The sequence below is a fragment of the Phalacrocorax carbo genome, chromosome 1, assembly GCF_963921805.1.
Source record: "Phalacrocorax carbo chromosome 1, bPhaCar2.1, whole genome shotgun sequence".
In the NCBI taxonomy this organism is placed as follows: Eukaryota; Metazoa; Chordata; class Aves; order Suliformes; family Phalacrocoracidae; genus Phalacrocorax; species Phalacrocorax carbo.
Window position 1 is genome coordinate 59,660,683 of NC_087513.1, and position 16,642 is coordinate 59,677,324.

At 40.7% G+C, this 16,642-nt stretch overlaps 1 protein-coding gene across 4 annotated transcripts in view; it reads left to right on the forward strand.

The window, feature by feature from the left end:
* LARGE1 (LARGE xylosyl- and glucuronyltransferase 1) overlaps window positions 1-16,642 on the forward strand; it is a 291,802-nt gene that overhangs the window by 265,450 nt on the left and 9,710 nt on the right. For all 4 annotated transcript variants that reach the window (XM_064455719.1, XM_064455722.1, XM_064455713.1 and 1 more), the window contains 3 exons: window positions 3,301-3,464; window positions 7,538-7,816; window positions 13,494-13,640. In XM_064455719.1, the coding sequence (XP_064311789.1) occupies window positions 3,301-3,464; window positions 7,538-7,816; window positions 13,494-13,640 (590 nt within the window). The remainder of the gene's footprint in view (window positions 1-3,300; window positions 3,465-7,537; window positions 7,817-13,493; window positions 13,641-16,642) is intronic.

A 16,642-nucleotide genomic window follows, 5' to 3' on the forward strand; every position in this document is an offset into this window, starting at 1 on the left:
TGTCTGTAAATAATGATCTACACAATATGCGTGCTGTAGATAAGATTATGTCGTTGGAGAAATTTTATGTGATCATGTAACTGAAAAATAATATGAGGTAACTCAGAGATAAATTTAAGGATATATATGTGACTGTCTTAGACAATTCCCTGTCTTTTGAATGTTGTGCATCTTTAGCATTCTTCATTTTAAATATGTGCGTTAAAGTGGCGTGTGACAGTATGCAATACGTATTTATAGATTGTATGTGTCTCTTCATAGTAAAGACGGTATCTCTTCATAGTAAAGAGGAAGCAGCCTTTTTATATGTATGTGGTACTGGGACATGGGTATGTAAGTGTATATATGAACTGGGGGGAGCAAAGAAAGCAAGAGAGGGAAGAGGGCTTTTCAAATGTATAAAACTGTAGCACACAGTACATTGGTTCTGATACTTTGTGCACATCATACCATTAGCTTCAGTGAGACAGCTTGCGAGCTTATGGGTTTTGCTGGACCAAATCCAGAGTGCCTAGTGTGTCCAGCATTGCTTCCAGTAGGAGAAGGGTTTTCATATGGATAATAACATGCTATTGCTTTCCAGTGCCTGTTGCCTTGCCATTGCAGGATAGGTCCATCCTTAATGAAAACTGCTTGCCACATACGCAGTGACAGTACTACAGGCCAAATCATAGCCTGTCCTGTGCTGGTTATCCTAACTGAAGTAGCACACCTTAAGTAAGCTGTGTTTGCAGACTATGGTTCCTAAGGCTGCCTAGCTCATGGACAGTGGACGGTGCTGGGGACAGAGGCTGAGGGACAGTCAGAGCGCACCACACCTGCGGTCCTTCTGGGGGCTGCTCTCCAAGGGGAATGGACACAGCTGTCATCTCTTCTCTTGGGTCTCAACACTGCATACGGTACTGAGCATGAGTCATGGAAAGCTCCAGGGAGAACCTTGCGGACTATCAGCATAGCTGCAGGCTCAGAAGAAGTCTGACAGGACAGAGACAAAATCCTGACCCAAGAAATGTAGTGGAAAGAGCAAGGTTCCTCTTTCCCTGTAGCAGGAGGGATCCTCTGCTGTTTGCCACTTCCCTTCACCTCCGTCACCAACTTTGTGACTTGGTGAGTTTCACTATCAAAATGCTGGGGCCTCTAAGAAGCTGTATCCCCTCCTCTCCCCCCACCTAGAGCTCTGTAGTACACAAAGCTGTAATTTAGCCCCAAATGTTGTTCTGTAACTCATAATTAAGTATTTATATCCTCTTAGCTTGCCACCTGAATGTAATCTGATAATCAGTCAGTGACTGCCTAGTTAATAGCTGCTGTGCAATTATAAACTTCTAGCCTGGTCATTTGTACATACAGCAGGATAGGAAGGTACCCCTGAAATGTGCTTTGCTATTGTTTTAACCATTTAAATTTCAATCATCTCCTTGACAGTTCTGTTAAGGGCACACTAATGTCTCTTTTCAAGGAAGACACAGAAAGATAGAATATTCTTTTTAGTCATTGTTGTAAATATTAGGTTTAATTCAAATATTCTTTGAATGTGATTTGGAAAATAAAGTACAGGCTCAGCTGAATGATGATTTGTAAAGCAGAATGAATGAAACTCTTAGAATATGTAAAAGAACTCCTGATTTCTATTCTACCAAAAGAGATCTTGATTTGAATAGAAGTTTTGCCTGAGTAAAGATTTGTCAAGATTCGGACTCTCATCTTTCTAAAAGCAGTCTCTCTTGAGGGATGTTTTAAGATCTGTGCAGAACAATAACACAGAAGAATTAGAGCCTGATCCAAAACTCATTGAAATCAAAGGAGGTATTTCCATTATTCAAAAGAAGATTATAGAGTGATGTACAGGAAAATATCAGGAATTATTCCATCAGCCTTCACAGGGAAACATTCAGCTGTAAGCATTATCGTTGATGACAAACCATTATGCTTATAGTTCCAAGAACAACAGCTCTTCTTCTTAACACAGTATGAGAACAAGAAACACCTACATGTTCCACTTTTTTTTTAAGATGGTGAAACTATTACTTTAAGTCATTCTGAACAGAACAAAAAGAAGAAATTTTTAAATCTAAATGAATGGCTATAATTCAGTAATGTTTGTTGCATGAAACAGTTTTGAAGTGCACTCTGATTTTTACCAGAACTTTTAAATTCCTAAAAAATTAATATTTTTCTTATCTACTGATAAATATGCAATCATATTCTTGCATATATGATGCTTTTAAGAAATAAAATGATACCTTTATTAATAATCTAAATTTTATAGCAACACAAACGGAACTCTATTTGTCATGTTAAGACCATATATATTTTTCATCTTCATTACATTTTATAGTACATTTTACAGCAGGTATGACTGATTTTTCCTTTTAAATGAATGCATTTTAAATAAACTAGCCAGATGTTTGGCTTTAAAATAATGTAGTTCAGGGATGGAATTGGTTAGCTGCATAGACATTTGGTCAGTTTTTCTCTTCCTCCTTTCCCCAGAGCTAAACTTTTATTCTCATGAAGCTACATGTCTAAGTGACTCAGGATTGGATTGCTTTGAGATGCCCGTTCTGACTTTGAAGGGGCTTGGTTTCCAAGGGAGCCAAAAAAATACCTGTTCTCTGCCAATCTGCCATCCTTTGGGTTTCTCAAACTAGGTATCCAGAAGCATAAATGCTGTTAAAAGTGTAGGCTTGATTCTGGCACCTCTGCAGTTGAAAGATTATTTTCATTGCAAAAATTGAACTGTTGCAGATACATAAATCTCAAGAGACAGACTAACGATCAGTTAAAGATGTTACTTTTCCAGGTGTCCGTCCATGCTGCTAGCAGCAGTTACTATCCTCCGACAGAGGCTGCAGAATGGGAATTGCTCAGTCCCACATACAAACTTAATCTGCTGCTGAGTCTTGTCTGCTGGAGCTGTATGTCTATGAGTAGTTTGAAACACTGCTTCTAATAAGGAGTGACGTTACACGTCACGCTGGAGCATTAACTCTGAAACCTGGCGATTACTAAACTTGCAACTGTTCACTGTTTCATTGTTGGTCTGGATGTGGAAAGTATGTAATACAGATAATATATACAATATATAGACCATAATACAATGATCTGCCTGCCTTTTTACTTACAAGTGATTTCTTCTAATCTCTTGTCCAGTGACTTGCAGGAGCAAGGCTTGGGAAAACCCTGCTACTCTGTATGTTCCACTTCCCCCTTACATCATGCTGCAAGTTCCCAACCTCCTCAATCTCTCGCATTCGCTAAAATAAAGAACTTATCGTTACGTCCCCTCTTTCCCTACAGCTCCAGAAACAGCTGTCTGAACTGGACGAGGATGACTTATGTTATGAATTTCGTCGAGAACGTTTCACCGTCCATCGCACTCATTTGTATTTTCTACATTACGAATATGAGCCTGCTTCAGACAATACCGATGTGACACTGGTGGCTCAGCTTTCAATGGACAGGTAGGGAAAATCTCTTGTTCATCAGGAACTGAGAGACAGTGAATATTTTCTTACAGAGAAATCCAACTATGTTATGCTTTGGCGAGAGAAAAAACTCACTTTCACAGAAACTTGGATGTCATACTGTAAGACCTTTCTTGAATTAGGAGTAGCACATGTAGATATCACACGTGCATCCAGGCTTCAGCCCTGCAGTGCACACTACAGTGATTTACAGAATGTTTCTAGTTTAACCCTTTTCAACTTTCACCTCTGATGTAAAGTGGAGTTTAACTGGTATTTCATTTGGGAAAAAAAATCCATTCCATGACATGTTCTACCTGCACCTTTCTGATTCCTACCATTGTAATCAGTTGTTGTTTTTCAGAAGCTCTGAAAGCACAGTCCAGATCAGCCAGCTTTGTGAAATTTTGAATTATCAGTCTCCTTTTCCCTCCAGCTTCTCAGTTCAAATGTAGTCCAAACTTTGTAGTAACTGCTGTCAGGGTGGGTTATAACACAGGTCAGAACTCCTTGGATATTAGCCAGAAAATGATATTTCATTTAGCCAACCACATACTGAATACGACGTGACCTGTGAATACCACCACTGCCACCCCAGCGGAAGGTAGTATTCCAGGAAGCAGTATTCCAGGAGAGTCAGTGGAATTCAGATCAACAAAACATTTACAGCCTGTTCTAAAAATAAGCACAAACAAGCGAGGGCTATTCTGTTTTTCCAGTGCCTCAGCACTGCATCCTGCACATTGTGTTATGATTTGTTATGCACATCAGTGTCTGTTCTATTGATTTTTAATTGAGGAAACATTTCTTAAGTGTTCACAAACCTTTGAGCAAAAAACTAAAGAAACAAATTAAGCCAGACCCTGAGTGAGTGCCACAGTAAATTAGTAAAGCTGATGTGCGCACATGGTATATTTTCCCCCCAGAATTTAATTCAAAACAATGAGCTGGGGCTCAGTGCTGATTCACTGGCACTGATGCAAAGTCTGAGCATCTGTTTCCCTTTCTGGATCCTCACTGGGGCACATGTTTTTATTGATAGACAGAACCACACATTTTTATTCAGAAAGAACCCTCCTGATACTGTGCAGGAAAAATCTTCCCTGCTTCATTGGTGTGTTGCTATAAATTATTGATTTGGGTTGGAAATACTTTCTTTCAGCTAAAATCAATAAATAATATCATACCAAAGAGCTGCTTAGCTGCTTTCTTTTCTTTCACATCTTTCAGTTACTGCCTGATTTTTTTTTGTATCTTCTTTAAACCACTTTTATTAAACTGCTCCAGCGTAGCTGTAGACATTTAAGAATAGTGTCTCAGATGTAAGATGACATGTACATGAACAATGTGCTATACACTACATTCCTGCATCGTTCTTTCAAATGATCATCCAAGATGAGGAAAGGCAAAAAAAACAACTCCCCATGTCTCCAGTTATAGTCCTGTTGGAGCTCAGACTGACATGACTATCGTGACAGGCTTATGTTTGCCTATGCTATAGGCTTGGGGAATGGAAGAGAGGGATGCAGTTTAGGAGATAACAATAATGTCTTTAGATAGAAGCTCTGAGACAGACTTTGTCCGGTGTTATTCATTATTGGTTAATTGTCACCTTTCATACTGATGTGATATTTGCTTGGATAACGGCTTGGTTGCATCACTGTGGTTTTCGTGCATGTGTTGTGGTTAGGCATGGTATGTACCTGGGTTTCAGAAATCAGAGTGGGAGTTACAAAAATGTGAGATCAGGGTGTGGACAAGGAAAGGCGGGAAAAGCATTACACTGATTGAAGTCTGGGTGAGAATGAGTTGAAAATTGGCTCAGTATTCTTAAGAAGAAAAGTAAAAATAAATAATCTCACAAAACTGTTGAATTCCAGCAGAATTCTTTTGACCGAAACAGACCTTTAAAAAAATTACCAGTTAAATTATGACCTTGTTATATGCAGTGCAGGAGTATATTTATTTTCTCCAAAATCCTTAAGAGAACGCATTCCTCAAGACAGCTAACAGAACCAAAATAACTTGGTCATGTTGTGCTTAGAAACTCGTAATTCTAAGTTTTATGGTCAAAGAAGACTATTGGAACAACCTACAGCGGGTAGATTATGGAGCATCACCCAGCAGTCCCTGTATCAAACTCGTGGAAGTGGAGCCCGTCAATGAGAAAGACGCAGCAAAATAGAGTATTCTAAAGGGCACTAAGCTGTCCAGCTGGAAATTTATACCAGCAAAACCCAGTTCCCTCTTAACTATTGTGAAAAGGCATTATCAGGTGTGCCGTTTAAGTAAGTTACGTATGCCATTTGTCCGCTGCTTGGAGTCCTTGAAAGGCATTTTGCTGCATTTCTTGCTAGGCAAGTATTCCATTTTTAAAAGCCTGGCCTAAATCTGAGTGCTGATGAATTGGAGTGTCCTGATTAATAGGCTTCCACTAAGTTGGAAAAAAGCAAAAATAAAAAAGCATTTTTCTCTATTTATTATTTGTACAACCAAACGCCTAAAATCCTTTTTAGATCTCTTTTATCAATTTGCGTTTCTAATTTGGCTGTTTGTTTGAGGCTGATAATAACCTTTGTTTCAATAATAGATAAAAAGAAAATAACGTACCAGGTGTAGACTAGTAAAGGTAGTATCTCATACCTAAGAAAAAATTATTATATCGTCTTGGATGTCATCACGATCATTCAGAAATGCAGGAAAAAGCTATTAATGTTAAATCAGAATGTGGGTTTGCTGGTATGAGCATATCATTCCTTTCTGCTGCAAAGCTTAGGGAGATAGTGGGAGGGGAAATTATTTTCTCTGATTACGATGATGCAGAAAACTTCATGTGTTCTGTATAAATATTAATAGGAAAAATCTAGTAATGTGGATTTGGAAGGGAGAGAAGATAATCATGTTGCATAGTCTACTCTTCCAAATTTTTAATAGAATATCTGGCTAGGCTGCATAGGTTCATTTGCCTTTGTGTTAAGTCAAGAGGCTTTGTAATCAGTCCTTGCCGTATTCTTGGGTGGCATATCTTAATCTCTAGGCAATTCTCTATAAATTACCCGAAGTGCTTAAACAATTTTGACCAGGCTGGGTTTGATTTACATTTGTGTATGAGATCTTTTGTTGTTATTTTCATCAATAGTATTGTAACTGCTGGAAGTTTTTTAAAAAATATAAATCAATACAACCTGTTTTAAAACTGATTTCATGACATTTGAGATACTGCTAAAAATATGCAAATTAGTACTTGAAATTATGGTTTTGTCTGAAATGCTCTTTTGATAGTCCACAGCAATTCCATGTCCTTCCCTCCTTCTCTCCTTTCTCTCTACACATAGTAAACCTCATTTCTGTTGATATGTCATCCTTTTGCCCTTTCCCTGACACTGCGTTTTCTTCCAGTCAATGCAAATGTTCATATAAGTGTATTCCCTTGACCTACCACTTTTAACAGCTCTTAAGATCTGACTAACTACCTTGCAAAAAATTGGGGAAAGGTTGTCCTAAATAGGAGGTAAAATGATCTGTGGGTCTGTACACCTTTCTCCTCCACAAGCTTGTTGGAGACCACTGTAGTATGTTAGTGTGTGAGAACAGCTTGACCTGAAGCGTGAATTGGGCACTAGACACTGTTTAAGATTACGAGATCCCTATCCTGTAAGCAGATGGACGTGGACAGATCCCTGCAACCGCTCAAAGGTCCCATCGGATGAAGTCCACGTGGGTTTTCCTGCAGCATCAATGCTTTAGGCAGAAAGGGTGGTGTTGATTTCACATAGCTTTAGGTATCTGGGTTGTGGATGTGTGCATCTGAGCTAGGGCCATCTTAGGCTCCCTTGTATTCAGTGGAGAGAAGTAGGCTTATCTAGGGTGCAGTCCATCCGTCCAGAAGAAGACATCAACTTAGATGAGACAAATTGTGCTGTAGAAATATTTGTTGCTTTCCACAGCATATAAAGTGACCCCAATCTGTCTCACTTAAAGATACGTATCTGCATTTGATCAGATGAACCCAGGCAAAGGGTCTTAGACAGGGAGACAGCTTGTTCTTACGCTCACTCTTCCTCTTTCAGGCTCCAGATGCTTGAAGCCATCTGCAAACACTGGGAAGGCCCAATCAGCCTGGCACTCTATCTTTCCGATGCAGAAGCCCAGCAATTTCTGCGCTACGCCCAGGGGTCAGAAGTACTTATGAGCCGCCACAATGTCGGCTACCATATTGTATACAAGGAGGGCCAGTTCTATCCTGTGAATCTGCTAAGGAATGTGGCCATGAAGCATATCAGCACACCATACATGTTTCTCTCTGACATCGACTTCTTGCCCATGTATGGACTCTACGAGTACCTCAGGTAAACAGAGAGTGGAGGGATTCCCACTGTCACCCGCATTTTCAGCTCCTCCACATCCCAACCTTCTCACATATTCCCAAAACAATGCAGTTTGAGCAGATCTGAAATAGGCAGCTTGTAGATGTTTAAGGTGTGACAATCCCTAGCAAGGCACAAGAATTTTTAGGGTAGAGGAAGGGGCTGTAACTGGAAGTAAAGTAATATGGCTATGAAAGAAAAAGCTCAGGTCTAAATGTAAGCCCTTGTTAGCCATCAGAATAATTCCCTCAGAGCAGCAGAAGAATCAATTTAAAAATTGAACAGGACTATGTGCAAGAGCATCCTGTATTAGCAGAGATGTGAACCAGATGATTTCCTTAAACATCCCTGGTTATTAATGTCAGTGACAGAAAAAACATGCAAAGCATTACTGAACTTGTCCCTGTGACACTCTTAATCCAGTTCTATATCTTGAAAAGAGGGTGATAGTCTAACCAGCTAAAAATATGACTGCAACACCAGCACCTGTCAAGGCAAAATAATAAGCATAAGGAGGCTGGGAAGAGTAACCTCAGTGTGCTTTGCATCAAAGCAAATGTGAGCAGGTTGGGCTGAGCAAACTACAGACCTCTGATCCATTAACCGAGCTTTTTTTAATAAAGACCTTTTTCCCCTGCAGAGGCTGGTCATCTAAGGCCAAAGCGTAGGGCAAGGAGGACACCCTGCGGCCAGACAGGAGGATTTCAGTTCCTTAGTCCTGAACCAGTTTTGCTTTTCATCTCTGTTCTAATTTGGTAAATGTTGATCAAGTGTTCCAGGGAAGGTCTGCCTGTAGGTGATCCCTTTCAGACCATAGGCCCAAGGTTTTGGCATGTAAAGGGAAATATACATTCTGGTAATATAAACTTATGGAAGAATTCCTTTGTTTCAGGTTTGACAACTCAGCATCTTCTCACTTCTTCCTCATGTGGAGAATTAATTGCCTTTTTCAATTTCTGCATCTATGTGCAGGGCCAAATTCACTACAGCTTTTAAGACACTGGATTTCAATAACATCACTGAAGTTTTATTGCACTGTCTAAGCTTGTTTCCCACTTGTTTTAGGAGTATTACTTTTTGAGTTGTGCTGTGAGGACTCCAAAATAATTCTGCCCCTTGCACACATTATCTGTCTCAAGATGCATTTACGGACAGTTGTTGTTAGCTTTTCTGTCCTTCGACGTTAGTGTTGCATACTGTTACATTTCTTCAGATTGATGCCCGACACAGTAAGGACAGCAGCTGTAGATACTGGCATGCAGTACTAAAAAAGCAACTTGTTCCTCCATGCTGCTTCACAGTGCACTGATGGGAGCCAGCACTAAAAGGAAGAAGAGAGAAGACAGAATCATGTACCACAATATACTTAAGATATTACAACCATAGAAATAATTCCAGTACGGCAATAATGGATAATAGGACTAAATACACAGAGATGCCACCCATTGGTGCTGTTTCAGAAAAAGAACAGATTGACTCTGAAAGCTGTTGCATCCAAGACCTTGCGTTATTCTGCCAGCCTTTTGCGAAGCCCATACCACCTTAACTCTGACTGTGAGGCTCTGTTGCCTGGGAATATTGAAATTGCTAATCTGCTACTACCAGCTCTTTAAAAAGGGTTTGGATTTTTTTGCATGTGGACTAGAGGCTTTTGTTGCTTTTTCAGTAATGATTTTTCTGGGCCAAGTAGCAAGGAGGTGCAGTGAGAATATTTAAAATACGGATACCCTGTATCTTTCTGCATTGACTGTTCCCACCGCCTCTGCAAGTAGCTGATTAGTGCTATCTCTCTGAACGGCAGCAATTGTTTGTTAGCGAGACGTACAAACATTTTCATCTTCATTTCCTCAGATAGAAAAGCCATAAGCAAATAGAAATAGCGTGGTGTTTCAGACATCGCTTTGTACAGGATGAGCCAGACAAGTCCCTCTCACTGCAAGTTTGCTGATTTACGTATATTGTATGTTGTGTCTCTACAGACAGTATACTCTCTGAAAGAAAGGAATTTTGAACAACATTTTCAACAACAATATTTTGAAGGTATTGTATGTGAAAGGTTTCAGCCAGTTTTGAAGTAGAAGCTGATGGAGCTGATGGTTACCTGTCCCTCTGGGTATCTTTTGCTAGCACGTAGATTTGTGCTAATCGAGCTTTTTCACAGTTGCCTCATTAGTTACTGAGGTCATCTTGTCATTGCCCCAGAGGTAAAGGCTCTTTCTGGTTGCTACAAGTGAGGTGTGTGGGTCATCCTAAAGGTTCTTCTAACATAAAATAACTAGACAGGCTGCTTATCTACAGTTGTCACAGCTAGCATTAAAGTTCTTTCCTGACACACTTGTGTAAAATATGCCCTTCACTTCCAGTGAGACATTTGGCGTGAATTGAGACCTGGCATCCAAGCTCTGTCCACAGGTTTTATACCTGTCCCCCGCAACATGAGTTGTGAAGTATTTCTGGTTGTTCTTCAGCATCTCAGCAAGAGACACACATCATGTTGTGCCTATTGTTTTTTATTTGTTGGATGATTTGTAGCTATGCATTCATTGCTTTTGCAGAGAGGAAGAATGTTCTAGTGAATTTAACATTCTCCCAGTTCTCACCACAAACTCTGTGACTGCAGTATTCATTGATCTCAAACTAACCACTTACCAAGCCCTTGATGGTGGAAGCTAATTTGAATTAATGGACTTTTTTTTTTTTTTTTTAATTCAGTGCTTTAGGATTAGGTTGCTAACCTTTCTGTGTCTGAGCTTCTCTGTCCTCCAGAAATGGGAATGATATTACTATCTGTCTCTATGAGGATGAGATTTCTGTCTTAATTTTTGGAAAGTACTATGGAGGTGAAAAGATTGATACCAAGATGCTGGAGTTCATTCAACCTGTGAGACGACCTGTGATTTAAGATCCATTTCTTCCGTGCTTTGTGAAAAATAAGGTTGATTAGTAGATTTAGAAATTTATCCCAACCTTCACTGTGTCAGAATGACATACATCAGGTCTGAACACAAAGATGCCTAGGAAACGGTTTCCTGGACAACACTAGCAAAGAGAAAGCTCTTCATAAAATCATATATCCTTATTTTGGGGTTTGGGGAGAAGGACAGATAAAGGAAAATGGATACTGAATTGATATAACTGAATCCAAAAAACAACCCTCATAAGGATGATGCAGGAATTAAACAGTTTGCCCAGTGCTAGTTTGCAAAATAACCAAATGTGTTCCTTACATTATATTCCACGTATCTTGTAACACCAGCAGTGAAAATTTTCCTATTCCACGTATCATAGAACCAGTCAACCAGCAGATGGTATGTCCACTTAAAACATGAAAAAAAGTCAACCCAACAGAAAAGGAAAAGCAGATTTGCTTCCAGTAGGAAGAGGTTAGATTTTCAGCTGGTCATCCAAGGAGCAGACCACCACCCAAGTTACCAGAAGAAAATGGAAGGTGTTTTTTTCTCTACCAAATCCTCCCTGCCTTTATCACAATTCACATGGCCTCTGTTGTCCTTTGTCACTCAGGCTCAACACCTGGATGTCAGTACTGATCCCTTCTTCCCCTTACGTATCTTACAAAATGAGTCACGCTCAACACTAGGTTCAACATAACTTGCTCTGTCTGACAGTCTCTCCTGCACCCTTGCTTGGTATCTGTACCTGTTTCAGCTTCATTCAACTTCAGGCTCTGAACTTTGGTGGGCAGGATTGTCTCCTACTCTTTGACAATGCCAAGCTCAGCAAGGCCTTGATTTTTGCCTGGGGCTTTTGAGCTCTCCATCAAACAAAAAGATAGCAACAGCCATAAATGGAAGCTGCTCTTTCTTTGCAGAGGTCAAAGGGTGAGCATCACTGCACACATTATCTACTCATTCCTAGAACTGAATCCCCAAAACTGTACGACTCAAGGCTGGTAGATTGCACAGAGTCCAGAAGACCTGAGATGTTGTCAGAGAAACTTTGTTAGTATGCCCTGCTTGCAGAGAAGGTGTGAAAGGCAAGAAACATTAAAAGCGTCCTAAAGAATGGATGCTCGCACTGCTCAGCGATTCTGGAAGGTCGTGGAGGCTGATTGTGAAGGAGTCATTTATTTTCATACACGTATCTTGGCAATTAGTGATGCTGAGGGAGAAGCTAGTGAGGAAAGATGCTGTTAAAATCCTTCAGTTGTGAAAAGTTCACTGGAATGTGGCAGGGGTTCTCTAAAACAATGCAAACTTTGCAGTAAGGCGCTGAGAACAGATTTCTTTTTATAGAACAGGCCTACCGGGTAGTGTGAATTCTCTAAAATTCAGATTTTATTAAATAGCCCTGTCTTTCTTCTTTTTCTCTGATGGCAATATAAATGAATTATAGGTATTCTGGGCCTAGAAAAGTGGTTTATTTGGTCCTTCTGTTATTATGACAGTGATCCCAGTTCCTTCATTGTATAAGGCTGTAGAGAGTTTGCTGCTTGTCAACATTGTCCTTGATTGCTTGTTGCAGGAACGTAAAAGTCAGGACAGTGAATCCTGTTAAGGGGAACTGACTTTGACAGGGAGAGAAAGGCATATTTCTCATGTGAAATATGAAGATAATGAAAGGAAAATCGAGACAGAGTTATTTTTAATGACAAGCATAGTAAGATTCAGTTTGGGGATGGAAAAGCAACTTCTTTGTCTTTTTCTTCGGGTTTTAGTTTGTTAGGGAAGAATAGACTGAATACCTCTGGCAGGCAGTGCGTAAGGTTACTAAGCCGTTGCTCTCCTGTGGCAGTCGTCCTAAGGCACCTGTCTGGAGAAGGGCCCTACTGTGCAAAATGCAGTATGTGCACACACACACAAAGTCACACACCGACAGTCTGTGCCTTGAACAACTTGCAGCAAAAGAAGGCAAAAATCAAGGTATCTCAGTGCATCCACTGCACAGCTCTTCTCTGCAGGAAACAGGTTCTTTGCCTTACGTATAGAGCCAAGCACAAATGAGCTTAGCTGTCTGGGCACTACCATGTACATGACTAACAATAGTAAAAAAAATACTGCTAATTTACAGTTTTGCTGATTTGCACCATGTTCTGTTGCAGTAGATCCGTGCCTTGCCCTGAACAAAGACTGACCATCATGGCAACAGTGTTCTTGAGGGCAAATATCTGGTCCATAGCGGTGTTAAGGTAACGCTCACCTTGCAGGACACAGAGAGCTCTAAAGCAGAGGTAGTAAGCAAGTATGATGGCGCAGCATAGCACAGAGAGTAACTAGGCTGAAATCCAACCAAACTTTTGGGCTCCTCACCTTGTAAAGTCCCACTGAATCCTAGATAAATGCCATTTTTTTCAGAACTGCTGTTGACTGGGCAGCTCTTTACCACCTTTGTAGTAACATTCATCTATGTTCCCCTTAGAGAGGTAGTCGGTTGGCTGTGCTCAGAGTGCTAGTTCAGCTCTGTGCACCCCTGGATATGCAGGGCAGCATTGATCAGTCAAACAGACAAGCTCATTTTGAACTGCTCTTAGAACAGCATATTCAAAAGGAGAGGAAAATATGAAACAACCCGGGGAAAAAATATGTGCCAGAGTTACATTTACAATATCAAACTGCCCATTCCCCGCTCTTTAATTTGAAAAGCCAAGTGATGTGCTCAGTTAAAAAATTTCCTGGTTGTATTTGTTGTTTCTTTTTGGCAGGAAGTCCATCACCCAGCTAGACCTGGCTAATACCAAGAAAGCTCTGATTGTACCTGCTTTTGAGACCCTACGCTACCGCCTCTCCTTCCCCAAGTCAAAAGCAGAGCTGCTATCTATGCTGGACATGGGAACCCTCTTCACATTCAGGTAATGGAAAGTACTTCTGTTGAACCTGTGGTCATTATCTCTAAAGATTTTTTTGATGTTCCGAGAATATTTGATTTTTCTCTCTCACTGTCAAGCTAGCTAGCTCCATTAAGAAACCTATTGGAATTTTTTTCTCTTTTCATAGAGAGGCAGTGAACAGAATCGTATGTGGATATATTCCATCTGTAAGCTCAGCATTTTATCTAGTATTATAATCCTCTACTGAAGGACTTCAGTTGCTAAATTGAATTTGTTTTATTTTCATCATTTTTTATTGCGCTACAAAATCAAGCGTGACCATTACACTCATGTGCGTGTAATTTGCTTTTTGGCTGCCAAATACTATCCGGATAGCCGTGTTCCTCATGTGACCAAAAATAATTTCTCTCTGCTTGTTGGTTCACTTCCTTACTGACTTACTGGAAAAGCAAATGCAGGCTTTTCGCATGCTCTTTTAAAGTGTGAAACAGCTGCATAGATAGCTAGACTTTCTCAATGCAGAGGTAAAAGTGTACTCTGACTAGAAGTTGAGAAGAGAAAAACACCTATATTTGGAGCTCCTCTCTGAAGCAGAGTCCTTTTGTGGCTCTGAACAAGTCACTTCTATTATCTGCCAGACTCTTCAGTTTTAAAATGCAACTACCCGGGGTTAAGTGTCTCTTGGGTGTGTGTGGTAAGGTCTGATTAGCAGACATTTGTAAAGCGTCGCAGTGATGGGAAGAGCACAATATGGCCTTATGATATTACACAGAGAGGGGGCTTAGGAGACCTGCGTTCTCTTCTGAGCTCCACTACTGCCCTGCTGGGAGGTGGTACGCGAATCAGTTCACCTTCTTACATCTCTTTTCTCCGTCTCTGAAATGCAGGTAACAATGTTCACCTCTCCCTTTTATGGTATTTTGAGATCTAGAGATAAAAGCTATGAAAAAGCTAGGTAATATCTATGGCTGGTGGAGCTCTGTATCACCTCTCCCATCCTTCCCTTACTTTAGAGCTCTCACACTTCTCCCATTCCCTGTATTACATGCCTCTCATTGCAGCAGCCACTCTTCCCTCATGTGGCTGCATGCACGTGTCATAGCAACATAGCAGACAGCCTGCTTGAGCCTGGAAAACAAAATTCTGACACTACCTCTACCAGTGACTGCCTTGAAATAGAAACTTGAAGCGACTGAGAGAGACACGCCTGTCTCTGGAAAATTACTTAAGGATACTGATAGAGCAAGTGCCTTTCACTCCCCATCATTCTTTAGCAGTCAAAGACATACAAATTAAGAAGAGATTTGTTGATAGAAAATAATTGTTTCTCCCAGAGTTGGAAGAAAAAATCCTTCCAGTGGAAAATAACACTCTCAGGATTTTCAGATGTTACATTCTACCAACAATCAAATTTTCAGCTTGCACAGCAGTGGCCTTCTGCTACAGATTTCATCTTCAAGCTATACAGCATGTTGGCGTGTTACATACACAGCCGGATTTGCAGATCCTTTCTCAAGTCTCACTCAGGCAAAAATCTCTTTAACATCAGTGGGAGTTTTGCCAGAGCAAGGTTAAATAAGAATTGAAGGACATGTGGTCTGTAGCTGGTGTGTATATTAATGTAGGACATATTTTTCAAACTCTTCCCCAGTTTGCATTGGCTAATTTTGTTGCTCAACCCTATCAACAGCCACAAAGCAGCTGTGGTCTGAGCTGAGCATTTCCACCTCCACCTTCAAGGTGCTTTAATAATGCTGCAATTCGAGGCTGAGCGGGTGGGAGTGAGCTGGGGAGGACTGCTGTGACAGTGATTGCTGAGAGTGCCTGCAGCATCCCAGTCCCTCACACCACATGGTAGATTACAATCTTTCCCTCACTGAAATTGCTTTTGTCACCTCTTTTCCAAATGGTGACCTTTTCTACCTCTGGGCAGCTAAGAAGTACAAAACAGCTCTCAATTACATCCTCCAGTCACCACCAGAAGAAAAGGGAAGGCATGTGAGCATCGACGGCTGGCGAGGTGTGCTGTGTGGAAACCCTCCGCGGGAGTGGGTTGCTCCGTGCCAGCTTGCTGGCTCTGTTCGCAGGTGCTGGCTGTGACTGTGCCTTACAAGGATGTGTCCGCTCAGTGCCTGGGTAATAGCTGATGAACCACAACTGTAGTGCCGACGCAGCTTTCAGGCACAAGGAACACCACAGCTGGTAGAAGATGCATCATACTGAGAAAACATAACCAGCAACAACTGATTAACTAATTAACCGATAGCATCCACAACCCAGGAAAATGTTTAAGCATCTGAGAACAGAACTGGCAAAGTTTTTCTTTCACCGAATCATCTTTCTCACTGGAACAGGAAGCTTTGAGGGGCAAGGCAGGGAGGAAGAACACTCTGAGAAGAATAATGATTTAATTTGGCTAATTTTAGCAAAGTTTACTATTGTTTTGAAATTTCATTTTAAATAAAAGCAGTTGATAATGAAAGTAAGACGAAACATTTGACCCAAAGCAGGGGGATTTTGTGCAGCTGTTTTCCATGAACTGTGGGAAAGAAACCCATCATCGTTTTACGGAGATCAAATTATTTGGTTTGGATTTGTCAAAATTGCTGGCGTAGTGAAAAGTTTGTTGTTCACAGTTTTCACAAAGTTCTCCTGGGAGTCAGTGAGATTGAGTGTGGCCTTAAAATTCAATGTGTATTTCAATCTTGAGTGAGAAGGGCCTGAGCAGGAAAATTAGATTTATTCATTTGTCCTGTGAGATGGAAGACCAATACAGACAGTGAACCACTTCTCACAACTACGTCACTGAGAGTGAAGTCTGCTGGAAATCACTCACTCTTTTATAGTAGCTTCCTCTATATGGACATCCATGTAATGATGCCTGTGTATCTTACTTTGCAGTACATTTCATGTGATGATCAGCCATTGGCCAAGACCTAGCTCCAGTAGATTACGTGTGTATGTGTATATATGTGTATACCCATATATACTGTATGTTCATATATGTATGTAATGCTGAACTC